This window comes from Sparassis crispa (assembly GCF_003851025.1).
Source record: "Sparassis crispa DNA, contig_000014F, whole genome shotgun sequence".
NCBI lineage: Eukaryota > Fungi > Basidiomycota > Agaricomycetes > Polyporales > Sparassidaceae > Sparassis > Sparassis crispa.
In genome coordinates this window covers 244026-259163 of record NW_020939761.1, presented here as the reverse complement: position 1 = coordinate 259163, position 15138 = coordinate 244026, and the positions used below count along the sequence as shown (strand labels likewise).

The following is a 15138-nucleotide window of genomic DNA, read 5'->3' as shown; positions in this document are numbered from 1 at the left end:
AGGAAGGAAGCAAAGCGCAAATTGGGTCCATAGAGCTCTGAGTCGCGCGCACCTTCCAAGGTGGAGTTAACGTGGGCTTCATAAACTGACGCCACGACACCTGTGCACTGTGCAGCATGACCGACATGCACGTTTTCAGTCGCAGTGTATAGAGAAGTCAGGTCGTCTTTTCAGGAATATATTGCGCACAAACGCCACCTAATCGTGCAGGCTTGCATCCATTCCGACAGGCGCACTATTTCAGATTGAATCATACTAGGTAGAAATGCGTCCATTTCACGTTGCGGGACAGCTGTATGCGTGCACATGTAAACAATAACACTCTCAGACATGGGGAAGACAAATCTACCTTTCACCAAACTTACCGCATGTCGCGAACAGCCTCCCACGCACGCTGGGACGTTCCTCATGGTGGAGTGAACACTGGAGGAAGCTTCGGCACGCGGAACAAACACGACTTGGCATAAAGGAAGCCGGCACTCCGCGGTTGGGTTTGAATCGGAGCCGTTAGCTTGTTACAGCTGAGATTGAAGTAGGTCACATGACCGCGATGCGACTAGGGTATACCCACTTCATCCTCGACTACTATCACGTGACCTTTTTGTCACGCTTGGCGGGAGAAACACACTGAATGGCTAATTCCTCCATGCACAGGACAAGCATCAAAAATATGCTTCTGTAACTTTGTAGAAGATGATTTTTGAGATTTAGTTACAGAAACAGATTATTTTATTTTGGAGGAGGGATGGAGAAATTAGGCTGCTAGTGCTCCAAATTCACACCTTTCCCCGCCAATCTCGCGCCACCGTGACAGACTTTGGCTGAGGCACCTGATGTGTCACGCTGTGACGATAGTAGTCGAGGATGAAGTGGGTCTATCTTAAGTCTCCGAGTCGTGCCTTCCTCGATTCCCCTCTGCCTAACAGCGTCCAAGCAGTGCCTCGTCCCGTCCTTAGACTCGCACCCCATATTCATACGTACACGCATTTCAGTCTCTGAGATATTACAGTAGTTTTTTTAGTCTGCGACCTGGTGCTGCCGCACTCATGTCTCGGTTCAATTGGCTAGATTTGCTGCAGGACGACTTACCAGTTGACTGAACCGAGACCTTCTCTAACTTACTAACATATTCTATCATCTGATTTGGTCTTCAGCCCTATCTTGATGTATTCTACACTGATTTTCGCAAATGGGTCCAGCGTTTGTTTCTCGGCCTCAAGATGCTAAGTGCACTCCTGCTGCGGGCAATTTATTAGTGCTCCCGTCTGGTGCTGCCTGCGGTGAGTTGCAACATTCCATGTTGGTTTTTCAGCCTTCACGGGTTGGATATGTTATGATTTCCTTCAATCAACCTCATGCTGCCGCAGTGAGCAACATTCTCCTGTTGGTTTTCCAGCTTTCACGGGTTGGATATATTATAATTTCCTTCAATCAATGACCTCATGCTGCCAGCGGTGAGCAACATTCTCTTGTTGATTTTCCAGCTTTCACAAGTTGGATAATACAGAAGATAAGTTTGCTTCAGTCAACATTGTTGCTGAGAGGAATGTGAATCAGTTCCCACGCAGAGTGGTTGTATATGGATGAGTTATATTATATCTTAGTATGATTGAAGACACGACTTGTTCTGATGGCAAATTTAAAGTGAATGACCTTCAGAATACCGAATAGCACTGATGTAAGTAACATATTCCTGTTGCACAACACTAGTAGTAGTCATTACCTTAGGCAGGTCCAAATTCTCAGCTAGCACTAGCTTGATGAACATTACTGTATGTCTTAAGTTGGTGCAACTTATTTACTGTGGGCTCGGAACTTGGAAGTAGCCTGCTTGGTTTTGTAGTACATGTACTGATACTTGCTACTATTTGCGAGCCTGGTTGCAGTATTTTTGTTGGTCTATCAATGAATTTGATGGGATCGCCTGACTGCAGAAGAGTGTAGACGAGTGAACGAGTAAGTAGTAGCCGACTACAAACGCTAAATAACATAGCAGAGTAAGTTACAGAGGTTATTCTAGGCAACGCACGTGGGATTCCAAAATTGGACCGGGTTCGCTTCGGACTCTTTGAGCGCTTCCTGCATCTCGCCCTCGTCGTTCACCAAGTCATGTCGGTCTCTCCCCCTATCCGACGCCTCTCTTCCGCGAGTTCTAGCAGCAGAGAAGACTTGATAAACCAGTATGAAGCGGAGGAGGAGCGCATTATAAACGTGCTGTCGCGAAAACTTGAGCAGGTTGAGTTAGTCTTCACGGTCTACATCGCCGAAGTTGCTGATCTTTTTGCGACGTTCGGTATGTAGCTTCGGGAGGAGAAGATTGAGCTGGAGAACGCTCTTGAGGCAGAATCAGAATCCCATGTCAATAGGCTGTCTCGAGAGATCTCTGCTTTACGACTTGCCCAGCAACACCCTCCTGTGAATGGCAGTGGCGGTGGCGAAGTCACCTCGCATTCTTTGCCAAATCCCGCAGAGCCCTCTGCAGAGATAATGTTGGATGCCATGCGACGCGAGAATGAACAATTACGGAACAGGTTGGTTGACACTGAGCGAGATTACATTCGAATAACCAGGCTCAACGAGATTTATCGTGAGGAGCTCATTGAGCATCGTAGGCGGGTGAGTATCGCTGTGCCCATACGGTTCCTTCATGCTAACAGTTCAGTAGCTTGGCTTACCTGTGGATAATCTGATTGGCCTTTCCTCCATGGATCCGTATTCTCAGCCGACGCATCGCCGTTCGGGTTCGAGTGCATCATCCCCCTCCACGTCTGTACTTGTTCTGCCCAGTCCGCAAATAACGAGACATGTCTCAGGCGTCCCCATCCCACGTCCTTCTTCTCAGGTCCCCCGCCCAGGAAACAACTTCTCCTCTGAATCCACCACACCGTTTTCGCACTCACCATCGTCATCGTCCTCCTCGCCGTTCCCCATCTCTCCACTTCCTGCCAGCTACCTCAGCATGACCACCAACGTGACTACCCCACCCTCATCCGCCTCGTTGACCAATCCAGCAGTGCCCTTCCCGGGGTCGGTCGGACGCGGACTATCATACCCATCAGTTCCCCCGCCCTCTTTATCATCCTCGTTTGGCTCTCCTTCGACGTCATATCACACCGTGTACCCAATTTCATTTGCGCGACCCTCTCAGGAACGCGATACGACGCCGTCGCCCGTCGATTCATTCAGCAGCCGGAGGAACTCATTCCATCGCCGCGGCAGTTTCGAGCGGCGGATCGCCGAAACTGGCAGTCTCAGGAGTGCCAGTAGAGGTCAAAGTCACAGCCGCCGCGCGAGCGTAGAAAGGGGAGCGCGAGTAGCAGAGACGGGGTCCCTCATCCCTCGTGGTCTTCCAGAGGGCGATAGCCTCATCGAGACCGCCGAGGATGCGGAGGTTGTTGCTCAGGAGAACATCCCAGCTGGAGACGAGAGTAAGCCGGAAGCGATCAAGGTGGTAGAAGGCGATGAAAAGGCTGTTCCCCAGGCGTCGTCGTGACCGCAAAGATAATCTCAATTACCCGTCTGGTTGACACCAATGTGCTGCTGTTACTCTCTGGTTGATAATCTTCGGACCTTGGCAACTTCCAGGGAATGTCATGTGTATTATCTGTACTCCGTCCCCTCGGAAACGGGGGAATGTATTTATCGTCGCATACGATATCCTGCAGCGGTGTAGTTAGTCTATTCCGAGTAATCTCAGACGTCTTGCTCTTGAATGTGATCGAGCGCACGAGTAGGCCGCCGATAGACAGCTCAGCATAAGTAGCAGATTCAGGCCGTGTATTTTCAGGCGAACTGTTCGAGTTGCACCAAGTAGACTTTACGCGAAAGGGGTCTCAAACCTTTGAGCTGGAAAGACAGCAACAATAAGCGAACTCTGAGAGTAGTCCGACCGCCTGAACGGTGCCAGCTAAGGTCACCGAACGACGGTAATATCGCTACCACCGACTTGTGATGAACACGCTCTGGAGAACACATTACAGCCAGGCAGTACATACATGCACTATACCGTTAGTGGACCTACTGCAGACCACGAGCAGGTGCAGACATGCCCCATAGCCTATAAATCAAGGCTTGTGGATGCCGCAGTCAAGTCGTGCCATCTGAACGCGCATACGACGTACTTATTGCACGAACTCACACCTGGTTCGGTCTTGGGGAGCTCAAAGCTTGGAAACTTCGAGGCGCTGAAGTCGTCGACCCTCTTGAACTTGTGGAAAGCTGAAGTCCTCCACTTCTCAAACGTGGCCATCGGCAGTCAATGCGACCTCCTTATAGTCGTAGATTAATCGTACCGACGTCGCCATTTGGGAACCACATCTTCATAGCATTTGGATGGCTACACCCATGTGTATCGACGGCAGGCGCTGCCACACCGACGATGAGAATTTATATTCTCGGCGACCTCTTCATCGACTTCCCAATTTGTCAACCATTGTTGCCAAGTAGTTGCGAACATAGGGAATAGAAAAGGTATCAGCGCCGAGAATAGCGAAGACCCACTGCGCTATGTAACACGAATTTGTCGTCGCGGCCGTCGTGCTCACCATCTTTGCTATTGAAGAACTTGCCTAGATCGCTTGCGCAGTTGCGCAGCTCACACGTCAACGCGGTAGGCAAAGAGAGTCGATGAAAACTCTCAATGTCAGTGTGACAGTTCCTACCACGGCAGCCTGAGAGTTGCCGGCGCATCCTCCAATACTTATCGTGATGGACTTCCACCTCTAGCCCCCTGCGGAGGTGGCGATTAACCATCCATAAGGCGAAAGCGGTGACATTTATTACAAGACGACCTCCAGTGATTGGGATTAGAGGTCGGGAACTCCGAGGCCAACTTGAACTTGTAGTTAGTAATGCTTGAAGGGCAAGACAATCGCAAATCGCGTACACTGGGGAACACCGACCACTGCTGCGATCGATGCATATCGGTCGAACAGCTTCAGCGCTCAGCTCTCGTACAGCAAGCCACGATGGTCTCCGGTAGCGGAAGCTGCACTGCTGCAGTCAAGCAACCAGGCCACAGGCTTATACAGATTGAATTTAGAGTGCGGAGAGCGGGCAAGGCAGTTGGTAAGTCACCGATATTTTCAAAAGGGCTATCGACGTAGAGCCTGAGTAGTTTGCGCTTAGGCTGTCGAACGAAGTTACAGTGACATCGGACTGACGGAGGCCCGGCAGTACACTACGACCGTCATGCGTGACAATTGCCACACCTCTTACCTCAAATATTGCAATCTGTCTGAGAAAATATGTCAAACCAAACCATTTGAATCCACCTGTACTTCTGATATCGAATGCGCTACAGTGAGTCCGTAAGCCTGAAAGCTCACGGTACTGCAGCTTCTCGGAACCGATACCTCCTGGACCCAACCTAGTAGCCTCGCTCCCAATACAATGCCATTCCTTCATTAATCCCCGGCACGCCGCGCATCGCATCAACGCCCAGTGGTGCGTAGCCGGATAATTTCACCGATGCGCACCACACTGCAAGAATGGAACGTACCCTAGACCTGCAGTCGGAAGATTTGAAGTACGTGCGCAAGAAAGATTCGCCAAGAAGCGGCAACGACGGTATGGCCAACCCAGCACAGTGTTCAAATGAGCCGGGATTTGCATCATCAAATGTCGATGCGGCGGCAGAGTAGTTCTGGATGAGAATCGCCAGGTGCGTCCTCAAGTGACTAAGATCTCCAACTGTCTCGCGTGAAATACACAAGGTGGCACTCAATTATTAGAGGAGTTCAGACATACCAATTCGATGAGCTGGACATCCAAGCTCTTCCCAGCGAATGTTGGGATCGAGAGAACTAATCACTGGGATAAGGGGGAGTGGAGAGTCCTTGTAACCAGCAGCCAGCAAGACTCTATAGGCAGTTTCGAGCTGGTCATCAGGAACAAGTAAATGCATATGCTGCATCAAGTTTCGGGTCAGACCCCTGCGCTGGTGGCATAAGATATACCATCGACCCACGTTATCGCTGATTGGGACGCCATAGTACAACATTGCCCATTCGCCCCATAAGATGATCGGACCTATGCCAGACTGAGCGAGCACACTGGTAAGCTTTGCTGAGACATCCTGGAGGAGCAGGTCTGTAAATATGTCTCCAACGGTCTGAGTAGGCGTCAGCAGTTTCGAGGAGTGGCCCATTGAGATAGTATTAAGTTCAGTGGAAACGTAGAAACGTATGAAATTAGCTGACAGTGGTCTTAGCCTGTCTATGGTTACCATCAGCAAAAACGGGAAAATATTATATAAGGTTACACCGAATACATCGGGGTAGTAGGTGTTGTGTAAGTTACAACGGACTAATAACGTTTACGCCGATTAGTAGTCAAAATAAAGCTAGTAGAGGTCTATAAAGAGGATTACATAGTACAGAAATTGATACACAAGTTACAATTAAAATACACATTGTGGGAGAGTTGTCGTGCAATGTAACCCAAGGAAATGGTTGCTCACCGAGTTGTGAAGTCGGAAGAATTTCTAGACACCTACATAAGCCTACATAGGATGTTGTAAGGGGCGCCTGTTGGGCGCCTACTCGCGCTTTGCGATCCGTCGTTTCAGGCCCCCGAATACCGCACCAAATGCATGCATTAACGCAAAGCTTTCGTCCAGGCCCTCACAGTGAAAAGATCTGAAGCCGTTTCGAGACAACGTCTGAGGCAAGTCTGAGGCTAATCTCGACACACCGCGACTACCGTCCGCCAACAATTCTCGCCACCCTCAATCATATATAAATTTGCAGCCTCTCCCGGTTCAATGCACACTCCCAGGTGAGTGCCTTTACATGCCCCAGGTGAGTGCCTTTACATGCCCCAGGTGAGTGCCTTTACATGCGGCTAACTTGGTATCTATATTGTACAGATCTACTGGGTTCGTCGGGCTTGGTTGGCCACTCATCGCCGCCGGAGCGGAGCGGCGACATGCAATGCGTTCTATGTCAAGCTTTATTATTATATGTCCACAGCTGAAGCATGTTGATTTTTAGTGTTGTTGATTATCGCACTTTGATGGGCACACGGGTTTTGGTGCAGTGAGTTGGCCTAACTAGGTTTAATGTAGAGCACTCTGTATGCCTTGTATTGCAGCAGTAACAATAATATATTGTGACATAATTTAAAATACTCCCACTATTGAGAATTATGAGACCGATCTGAACGAATTGGTTTCGGTCTGTTTAGGATGGTCTATGCTAAATTTTGTACTAGTAGAAAGTTATGTGAACTTCATAACCTGGAAAATTCTTCGAGAGTTTAGAACTAATTATACCAGTTGGCAACTCTGCAATTTGGCTCAGGTTTACGATGCAATGTATTCCTTGATGAAAAAATTCTGCAAGTTACATGGAATTATGCCTTTATAATCTCTTTGGAGAAAATTCCCATTTTTGCTGATGGTTGTATCACTTCAGGGTACCCTTTATCCCTAGCTCTTAGCAACAAGATCTTCTATAGTATGTCATAGCTAAGAGCTTCTTAAGTGTCAGACTGACCATGGTACCTATTATGTCCCAGGGCATTCTGTGGCATTGCCCAGGGTATAGATAGGGTATAGGCTGGGCATATGGGATGATTATTATGTGGGATATCCTACTAGGCTAGGACATTAATTGTTTATCTCAGTATTACTGGTTGTCCCATGGTGTCAGGGGTATATAAGGATGTCCCACTGTTAGCAGAAGATGTATTTTTAGGCTGTTGTATATTTGTTGTTTCATATTTTCATCTACTGCCATACTGTATAAACCTTAATTACATAATACAGTAAACCAGTGCTTTACTGATACTTCAAATGAGATGGGAGATCCACAAATAGTGGGATATCCCATACTAAGTTTTATATTCACCTGCAGTGTTATAATACTAATTACTATTAGTGGTATGTATAACATGTTCATTAGATCAAATAACAACTAGAACAGGCCAAAAACAACAGTTCTTATTCTCCTATTTTAAAAGTAATTATACCTTTTCTGATGCAATGTTCAAATTGACGTGATGTCACCTTTAGTATATTGCATCTAATATAAATATTCTATAACTTTCATTAATGACCAGAAGAAACACAGTAACTCAGTCTACTTATACACTAGCAAATAAGAGACACTTTAGTCAAGTCTGCTACTATAGAATGTACCTGAACAAAGCAAGGAAGACATTTGCCCTAAGATTGCAGTAAAGCTGCATTCACAAACACATTCACCCAATGACTTCTTATACTTTGGGACATTATGCTATAGGATGGGATATCCCATCTAAGGGACCTGTTACTCTCTAATCTTAATAATACGATGACTAGTATAGGTCTTTAGGTAATTATAGTAGTCTAACAGATATATTCAGACAAATAATAGTCTGAATAGCTGTCAGCATACAAATAAATCACATTTTGGGATGTCCTTAAAATGGAATGTCCTTAAAATAGGATATCCTTAAAATAGAATGTCCCATTTTTATATAAAGTGTTAATAAAGCACTGGTTTACTGTACTATGTAATTACAGTTTATTCCTGGCCACGAAGTGGAACAGGTCTGAAAAGCGGTATTCCAGTTTACCTGTGGGAGTATATATCTGTTTACAGTAACTCATTGGTGATGGCAGACCGGTAACGTCATGTGCATATCTGGATGAGGCGACTACGAAGTATTAGCGTGCGTAGGCTACTGCTCAGTCGAACCCAATGCCTGCATTGGAATAACATTATGTAGAATATAATAAGTGGATGCTGGGCGAGGTCCACAGGGATTGGGAATGGTGAAAGACTTAAGTATCCTGCAGGTCAAGCCCTATCGTGTCTAATAGGGCAGTTGTGACAGATTTTGCAATAGAAATGAAAAAAATTTATCGCATTTTGAGTAATTTTAGCACCATTTTTCCCCCACAAGGCAGTTACAAGTCCCAAATAAGGAATTGTCAGGGCGCATTCCTTTCTTCCGACAAATAATACCCATCAGCAGACCATAGCCCATTTCAATCTTGAGTGGAGGTTTAAGCACATTTGGCGGGGCATATGGAATGTTGGAAGCCTTATGTACACTTGGAATCTTAGTTTGTGTTGAAGCTTATAATGTGACATTGGATATGTGAGGTAATAGAAATGTCGACAACATCAATCATCTACGATGACAACAGGCTTCCCCGATTTCCGTCAATTGAGATGACCTAGTCGGATCCAATGCCTGCCAATATGGTAGCAGGTTCTGAAAGAATATGATTCGATGGGACAGGACTGCGCTTCAAACATACCAATGCCCAATGAGTTATAATCTGATTATCAGGTTACCTGCATCTAGGGGACCGATCTGTTCTGACACTAACACGGAGAGGGTCCACGTCCTTGTTGCTCTACCATGATGGAGACGGTCATGTCGTTCCAGTCGTGCACGATGTGTGTTGTGTATATCACACTGCACGCCATGCCGGCGTATATGCTCACCACTGATCTTTCATCCAATCTCCCCTTGGCCCGCCCAATCTGGCAACCATCATCGGTGGTCGCAGTGGTTCACGTCGCGCAAGTTTGAACATTCCAGTGCTGCCGTGCCGCGAAGGCTCGCACCCGCCCACCGCTGCCTGCCATCTCTCGTGCCCACGCCTGTGTGTGTGCTCTCCTCCTGGCATCTTCTCATTGTCCTTTCGACATTGGCCGCGCCTCCTTCCCTCCCCCTTGGTCCGAGCCCCTCTTCTGGATGGTGCAGGATGCGTGCAACGTGCAAGTGTGCGAGGTTCGTGGGCTGGCTGGGGTGGCGGGCCCGATCTTTGTTGCCCGTATCTCATCCCAGCATCAACGGTGTTCGGTGTCCATGTGCGCATTGCGCGACTCATCTGTAGCCCGACAACGGTCATAGTCTGTGTGCCGCCTGGGTCCCTACTTACTCTTCCATTGTACCTATAAGCATTTTGCAGACTACTAATACAGCTAATACGTATCTCATTAGTAAAGACTGGTCCAGTCCTTCATTCATTGTTCAGAGCAATCATAGCAGGCAATGATGGAGCAATGAGCAGATAATTATATAAGTCTTTGCTTGCAAAAAAAGATGGCATGCAAGGCACTCCATTTCCGGCATTTGTACATCAAATTGGTGTACTTGCATGCCGACACACTCTAACTGAAGTGGTGCTTGCAAGCTACAACTACTACAACTGCCTGCCCTACAGGTAAGATGCTGCCGCGGCAAGCACAGAATCAGCTCCCGCACCATGATCACACTTCAAAAAATCACAGAACTGGCAGGGAGTATATTGAGGCTCATACTTTTCACGCAGAAAGTGCAGGGCAATGTCGAGGTGCCAGTTTCACTTCTTCTGCAGAGCCTCCACAAGCTGGATGACCTTTATGCGCCGATTTGCCTCTGTCTTCAATTTCGGCACGTTCCGATGCCAATTTGCACCCCACTCTTCACACAGCAACCACACCGGCAGATAATTTCTGATCCCCTCAGCCCATTCCATCCATATGTCGGTGATCCGGCGTACCGATTGGTACTCGTAGTATGGCAACCACTCACCGTGGAAGTCCCACTGTGCATGCTGTTGAAGCTGTTCATCACCATGCTTATGTGCGAGCACAGCCCACTTCAGAGCCTGAGGAGTGAGCGACGAATTCTGTGGCACAAGGGAAGATAATGGTGTCGATGTCATCGGTACTGTGCCACTGTGCACTGCAACTGCAAGATGTGGCATTGGCAAACCCACAGGCTGATGCATTGCAGCTGCCATCACGGGGGAAGGCGCACATGCACCAGAAGATATGCGAAACTCGTGATGTGAGGAGGATGAGCTTCCCACCGGTGAATCATGCAAGCTCGAAGCAACACTGGGCGCAGCGCTTGGAGATGCCATGATGTTGATGGTGATCACCGACGGTGATGTGGAAATTGACGGTGAGCTCAGCCCGGGTGTGGTGAGATGGGCCTGTTGTTCGACAGTGTGGACGACCGGCATCATTGGCGACAGTGAGGATGGCGTCTGCAGCAGTGTTTGCGGGAGTGGCAGTGATGGTGCTACTGGTGGTGGCAGCATTGGCGGCAGAACCGCAAGGCTGTGTCTGTCTGAGGCTGTTCGCGGCATGTTGCACATGTCTGGCATGGGTGTTGGTGTTGACGAGCCAGAAGAAACGCTGCCGCTGCCACCGGCTGCGAGATGTGAAAGACGTCAGGAGACTACATCACATCCCAATGGCAGGGATGAAGGGAGACTCACATCGATGTTTGCAGTTACAGCGGACTGGGGCAGAAACTGCCTCTTCGAGCAGAGTCTTGAGCTGACTTACATCGTGCGACAGCGCATTCCACCTCACATCGTTGAGTTCATGATCTCGTTGCTGAGCCAACTCCAGCCCCATCACAATGCCCTTGACACTGGTGATGAATCGCTCCGGGAGATGCTGAAATGTGAGGCAGCTTTGCTCCTCAGCCGCGCGGATGTGAGTGTCTGTTACACGGCAGCAAAACACGAGTATCTAGTCGAGTCGTCAGGAGACAAGGTCTTAGTCTAAGACACAAGTCCGTTCAAGTGACACTTCTGGCGATGTCCTCGCACTGAAGGTCAATCAGAGTTCGTTCTTATGACTCGTAGTAGCTGTCTGCTACTGACGGTCGATCTCAGTCAAAGGCAAGTGAAAAGCTGGTTTAATGGTAACCAGGTCAAGATGGGGATCCAGCTCGACGAGGTCGTCTACTTATACAAAAGGTATCCGCAGTACTATGCAGTAATACGGGATCGTTCATTGGCTAGATAAGGTGAGACGACGTCTGGGCAAGGTAACAGCGAGGAAGTAATATGTATGAGAAAGCTGAGTAAGATCGTGAGAGATAATCAGTACTAATGGGGATAACGAGTCGTGTATCAGAACGAGGTAAAGATGAGGCATACATGCATGTCTTGCATGTGTGATAAGAAGAGGGTCCGGAGTTGGATCTGGTGTAACCCTAGACTAGGGGTTCTGGACATCTGGGTATAGAATCGGAGGTTGCGCTCCAATGAGTCACGTGTTGGCTCATGTGGTCTGGTAAAGTAAAGGGAATGAAGAAAGAAAAAAGAAAAGATGCGCCATAACTGAGGAGCGTTGTAACAGTGTCTGTGTCGGCTGCGAAAGCACGGAAAGTCACAGTGTTGAATGGTGGATGCTGAAATACAAGCGCGCCGGGGTTCCATGAGTAGAGAACAGCCATGTCCTGCAACAGGACATGGCAAAACCAGGCGAGGACCCTAAAGAACTGGACGAGGGCGATGTCCTTCGTGAGCGCCTCTGCTTCAGCCCACGCTCGCATCGCACGCTCTTGATCTTCAAGCCACGGGAAAATGGCCGTCTTGAGTGATAACAGCGGGTCTGGGATGGGATTTTCAGCATGCCTTTTCGCTGCGACGTGCCATTTGCCACTTACCGAGGACATCCCGAGGGATGAAATACGTGCCCGGTTGCCGTGCGTTGAACATCGCTGATCCAACGAGCGCGTCAATGGGCAGTTCACAATCATAGCAGGAGCGGAATGATCCGCTCTCACTCCACCCGCCAAAAGCCTTGGTGTCACTTGCGGAAACCCCATGGCTGCATGTGTTCTGTGCCGTGAAAGATCGGCCAGTGTGGGTTACCTTGGTGATGGAGATCTCATGTTGGAGGTGAAGGGCATTGATGCGGCTGCGATGGGCTGCAAGAGTGTATCAGCACATATAACTCACAGAGGTGTCATCAGGACTCACCTTCGTATGACATCGGTGCATCCAGCCGCGAGGCATAGAAGACATGATACCGGTACCAATCCCGCTGACCGTACTCCCCAAAGTTCCGATCGGTGACGTCCGCACCAAAGTTGGGAACTGTATTGTTCTGGATGTGGAAATGGCTGTAAAGCTGCAGTGTGATCGATCCGATGCTGCAGAGTTCGATGAGGTGGTGATGAAAGGCACCGAACTTGTCAGTCCACCCATTCTGGTTTGTCTTGCCATTGTTTGCCATGAAAATAAGGGCCTGGAAGAAGGAAGGTTGTGTCAGTATGTGGCAGACACCCGCGATTCTGTCAGAAGACTCACCGGGACCTTGTGACCGAGCTGGATATCATACATCGGGATCTGGCGGACTGATAGGTCGGACCACAGCAAGCTGCGAAGGTTGTCGCCCCGAAAAGCCATGCTCAACGATGTGAGCAGCATGGCACGATCTCTGATGTGTGTCGCAAGCTTGCGAACACCCGAGGAGATGTTGAGGAAGCCAGTTGCTGCATTTATTAGCTGGATGTTGCTGTAGGTATCTGAACATCGTCGTGAGCCACCCTGCAATGACGTGGAGCATAAGAAACAACCACGCACCCGATGATGTCCCCGCAGCCTTGAGTGCCTAAGCTCTCTCAATTCTTAGAGGCTCGTTGTGCTTTGCGGCATCTTCAATGGTGTGGATGCACTGGTCAGCATGGAGGCTGATCCTTGCATCCGGCACATCCTTGTGCAGATGTTCGCGGTTCTTGCCATGGCTCTCGAGTGCTGAGATTGCCTGTGCTATCACAGACTTCCAGACGGTTGTCCTGTCTTGCGCATCCACGCTGCCATGTTTCCTCTGCACGAGTGAATGGTCAGCTCGACTGGGGAGGTAGATGAGAACTCTGGAACATACCTTTGGGTGGGTACTTTCATATTGGAGAAACATGACGGCCTTCGCGGCCGTGATCAGCTCTGCCGGGATGGCAATGCAACCCGAGACTTTGGCTGTCTCTTGCAGTTGAAAGGTTGCCCACCAGGAGAAGTAATTCCGGACGTGACGTTCATACGAGATGCCGGTCCCACGGTCACTCTGACTTCGCTTCGCGATGTCCATGCGCACTTCATGAGAAGCCGCTTCGAGTTCATCAAGTGATGCCTCTGCAAGCATGATGTGGCCCGTTGGCATACTGGGCGAGGTCGTGAACTCCGGTGTGATTGCCGTATGTCGATCGTGCACCATCATGAGAGGCGTAAGGTCACGGATCGCCCCGAAGTCAGTGGCTGTCTGTGTCGACAGATGGGGGCTGCAGGGCACCAGCGCCAGTGCCAGCAGTGCAACAGACACCTGCCACGTGACACACGGCTCAGCGCGTGTGGATTTTGACAACCGCACCTTCTTGCAGGCTAACAGAGATGGCGGGCGGGGAATAGCCATTGGAGGAGAACTGTCCATGGTCGCGAAGTGAAGCAGCTGTAGGAGGGGTATGGTTGTGAGTGCCATTGCTTGCATGAGCAGCCAAAGCCTATGATCCTACCGAGCAGAAATCCGCAAAGGCAGCTACTCAATATAATGGAAATAATGTACTGCGAGGTGGGCAGCAGGTTAGCCACCGGTGCAGGGATAGTAAAGTGATGCTGTGAGACTCGCAGTAATAATGTGAATGAAAGTTTCAGCAGCATCAGGTGATGAGTGCACGAACTGCATGCTAGCCCGGTGATGTCAGCGATGGGACAAAAGTGGGTGTATTGTGTTTCGCGGCTCCGCGCGGGCAGCTGCTGGGAGGAGTTGTGGCTCCGTAGCTAGAATTAAGGGTGTATTCTGTTTCGCAACTCCACATGGGCAGCTGCTGGGAGGAGTTGTGGCTCCATAGCTAGGATGAAGTACTAGTATGTTAGATCTGTGAGAGGAGGTCAGAAGTTTAGGACTAGCGTTAGAAGTCAAATGAAATCATACTTACATGGCACAGGACGGTCGAGATATCGCAAGGCGAAAGCTGCAAAATGTGTCAGGATCTCTTGAGCAACAGTCTGTGCAGATGAACTCGGATGTTTCTGTGAATGTGAGATGTCAGCAGCTGCAACGATGCATGAGTATCGTCCATGCTTACTGTGCACCAACTGGGCCCAATGTCGCAGCCTCCTCCGCAGCGGGTTTTGCGACTGACGACAGCAGCGAGTGGAGGAGTCTGTGCTGACAGCTTGACCTGTTTCAACTGCCTGTCAGGGTCGACAGCTTGACCCATTTTAACTGTCTGTTGGGGTCGTCTGTCGTCCGGGGCACACAGCAGCACAGAAAAGGGAAGATAAAATAGGGGGAAAAAGAGCAACCAATTGGACGGCTGCAACAGCAGAATGAATGGCTGAAACACAGCGTGGCCATCGGGGAACGTGGCAGGCAGGGCCCATGGTGGGACCTGGTCAGATTGCTTGAGATC

At 49.2% G+C, this 15138-nt stretch overlaps 6 protein-coding genes across 6 annotated transcripts; 1 reads left to right on the top strand and 5 right to left on the bottom strand.

The window, feature by feature from the left end:
• Positions 1-2109: 2109 nt before the first annotated feature.
• Positions 2110-3493, top strand: SCP_1500800 (hypothetical protein; the record flags this gene model as incomplete). Its single annotated transcript, XM_027764189.1, has 3 exons — positions 2110-2235; positions 2302-2616; positions 2666-3493. 3 exons carry the CDS (start codon positions 2110-2112, stop codon positions 3491-3493), a joined length of 1269 nt encoding a protein of 422 aa, XP_027619990.1.
• Positions 3494-5368: 1875 nt separating this feature from the next.
• SCP_1500790 (hypothetical protein) lies at positions 5369-6148 on the bottom strand (the record flags this gene model as incomplete). Its single annotated transcript, XM_027764188.1, has 3 exons — positions 5369-5691; positions 5749-5908; positions 5969-6148. 3 exons carry the CDS (start codon positions 6146-6148, stop codon positions 5369-5371), a joined length of 663 nt encoding a protein of 220 aa, XP_027619989.1.
• A 4155-nt stretch (positions 6149-10303) lies between these two features.
• Positions 10304-11351, bottom strand: SCP_1500780 (hypothetical protein; the record flags this gene model as incomplete). The annotated part of the gene is made up of 2 exons (XM_027764187.1): positions 10304-11142; positions 11210-11351. The coding sequence occupies 2 exons, from the start codon at positions 11349-11351 to the stop codon at positions 10304-10306; spliced, it is 981 nt and encodes a 326-aa protein (XP_027619988.1).
• A 654-nt stretch (positions 11352-12005) lies between these two features.
• SCP_1500770 (hypothetical protein) lies at positions 12006-13159 on the bottom strand (the record flags this gene model as incomplete). Its single annotated transcript, XM_027764186.1, has 5 exons — positions 12006-12014; positions 12082-12338; positions 12394-12657; positions 12710-12977; positions 13040-13159. 5 exons carry the CDS (start codon positions 13157-13159, stop codon positions 12006-12008), a joined length of 918 nt encoding a protein of 305 aa, XP_027619987.1.
• Positions 13160-13343: 184 nt separating this feature from the next.
• On the bottom strand, positions 13344-14156 carry SCP_1500760 (hypothetical protein; the record flags this gene model as incomplete). Its single annotated transcript, XM_027764185.1, has 3 exons — positions 13344-13559; positions 13617-14048; positions 14097-14156. The coding sequence occupies 3 exons, from the start codon at positions 14154-14156 to the stop codon at positions 13344-13346; spliced, it is 708 nt and encodes a 235-aa protein (XP_027619986.1).
• Positions 14157-14587: 431 nt separating this feature from the next.
• Positions 14588-14946, bottom strand: SCP_1500750 (hypothetical protein; the record flags this gene model as incomplete). Its single annotated transcript, XM_027764184.1, has 3 exons — positions 14588-14601; positions 14662-14755; positions 14812-14946. The coding sequence occupies 3 exons, from the start codon at positions 14944-14946 to the stop codon at positions 14588-14590; spliced, it is 243 nt and encodes an 80-aa protein (XP_027619985.1).
• Positions 14947-15138: the final 192 nt, after the last annotated feature.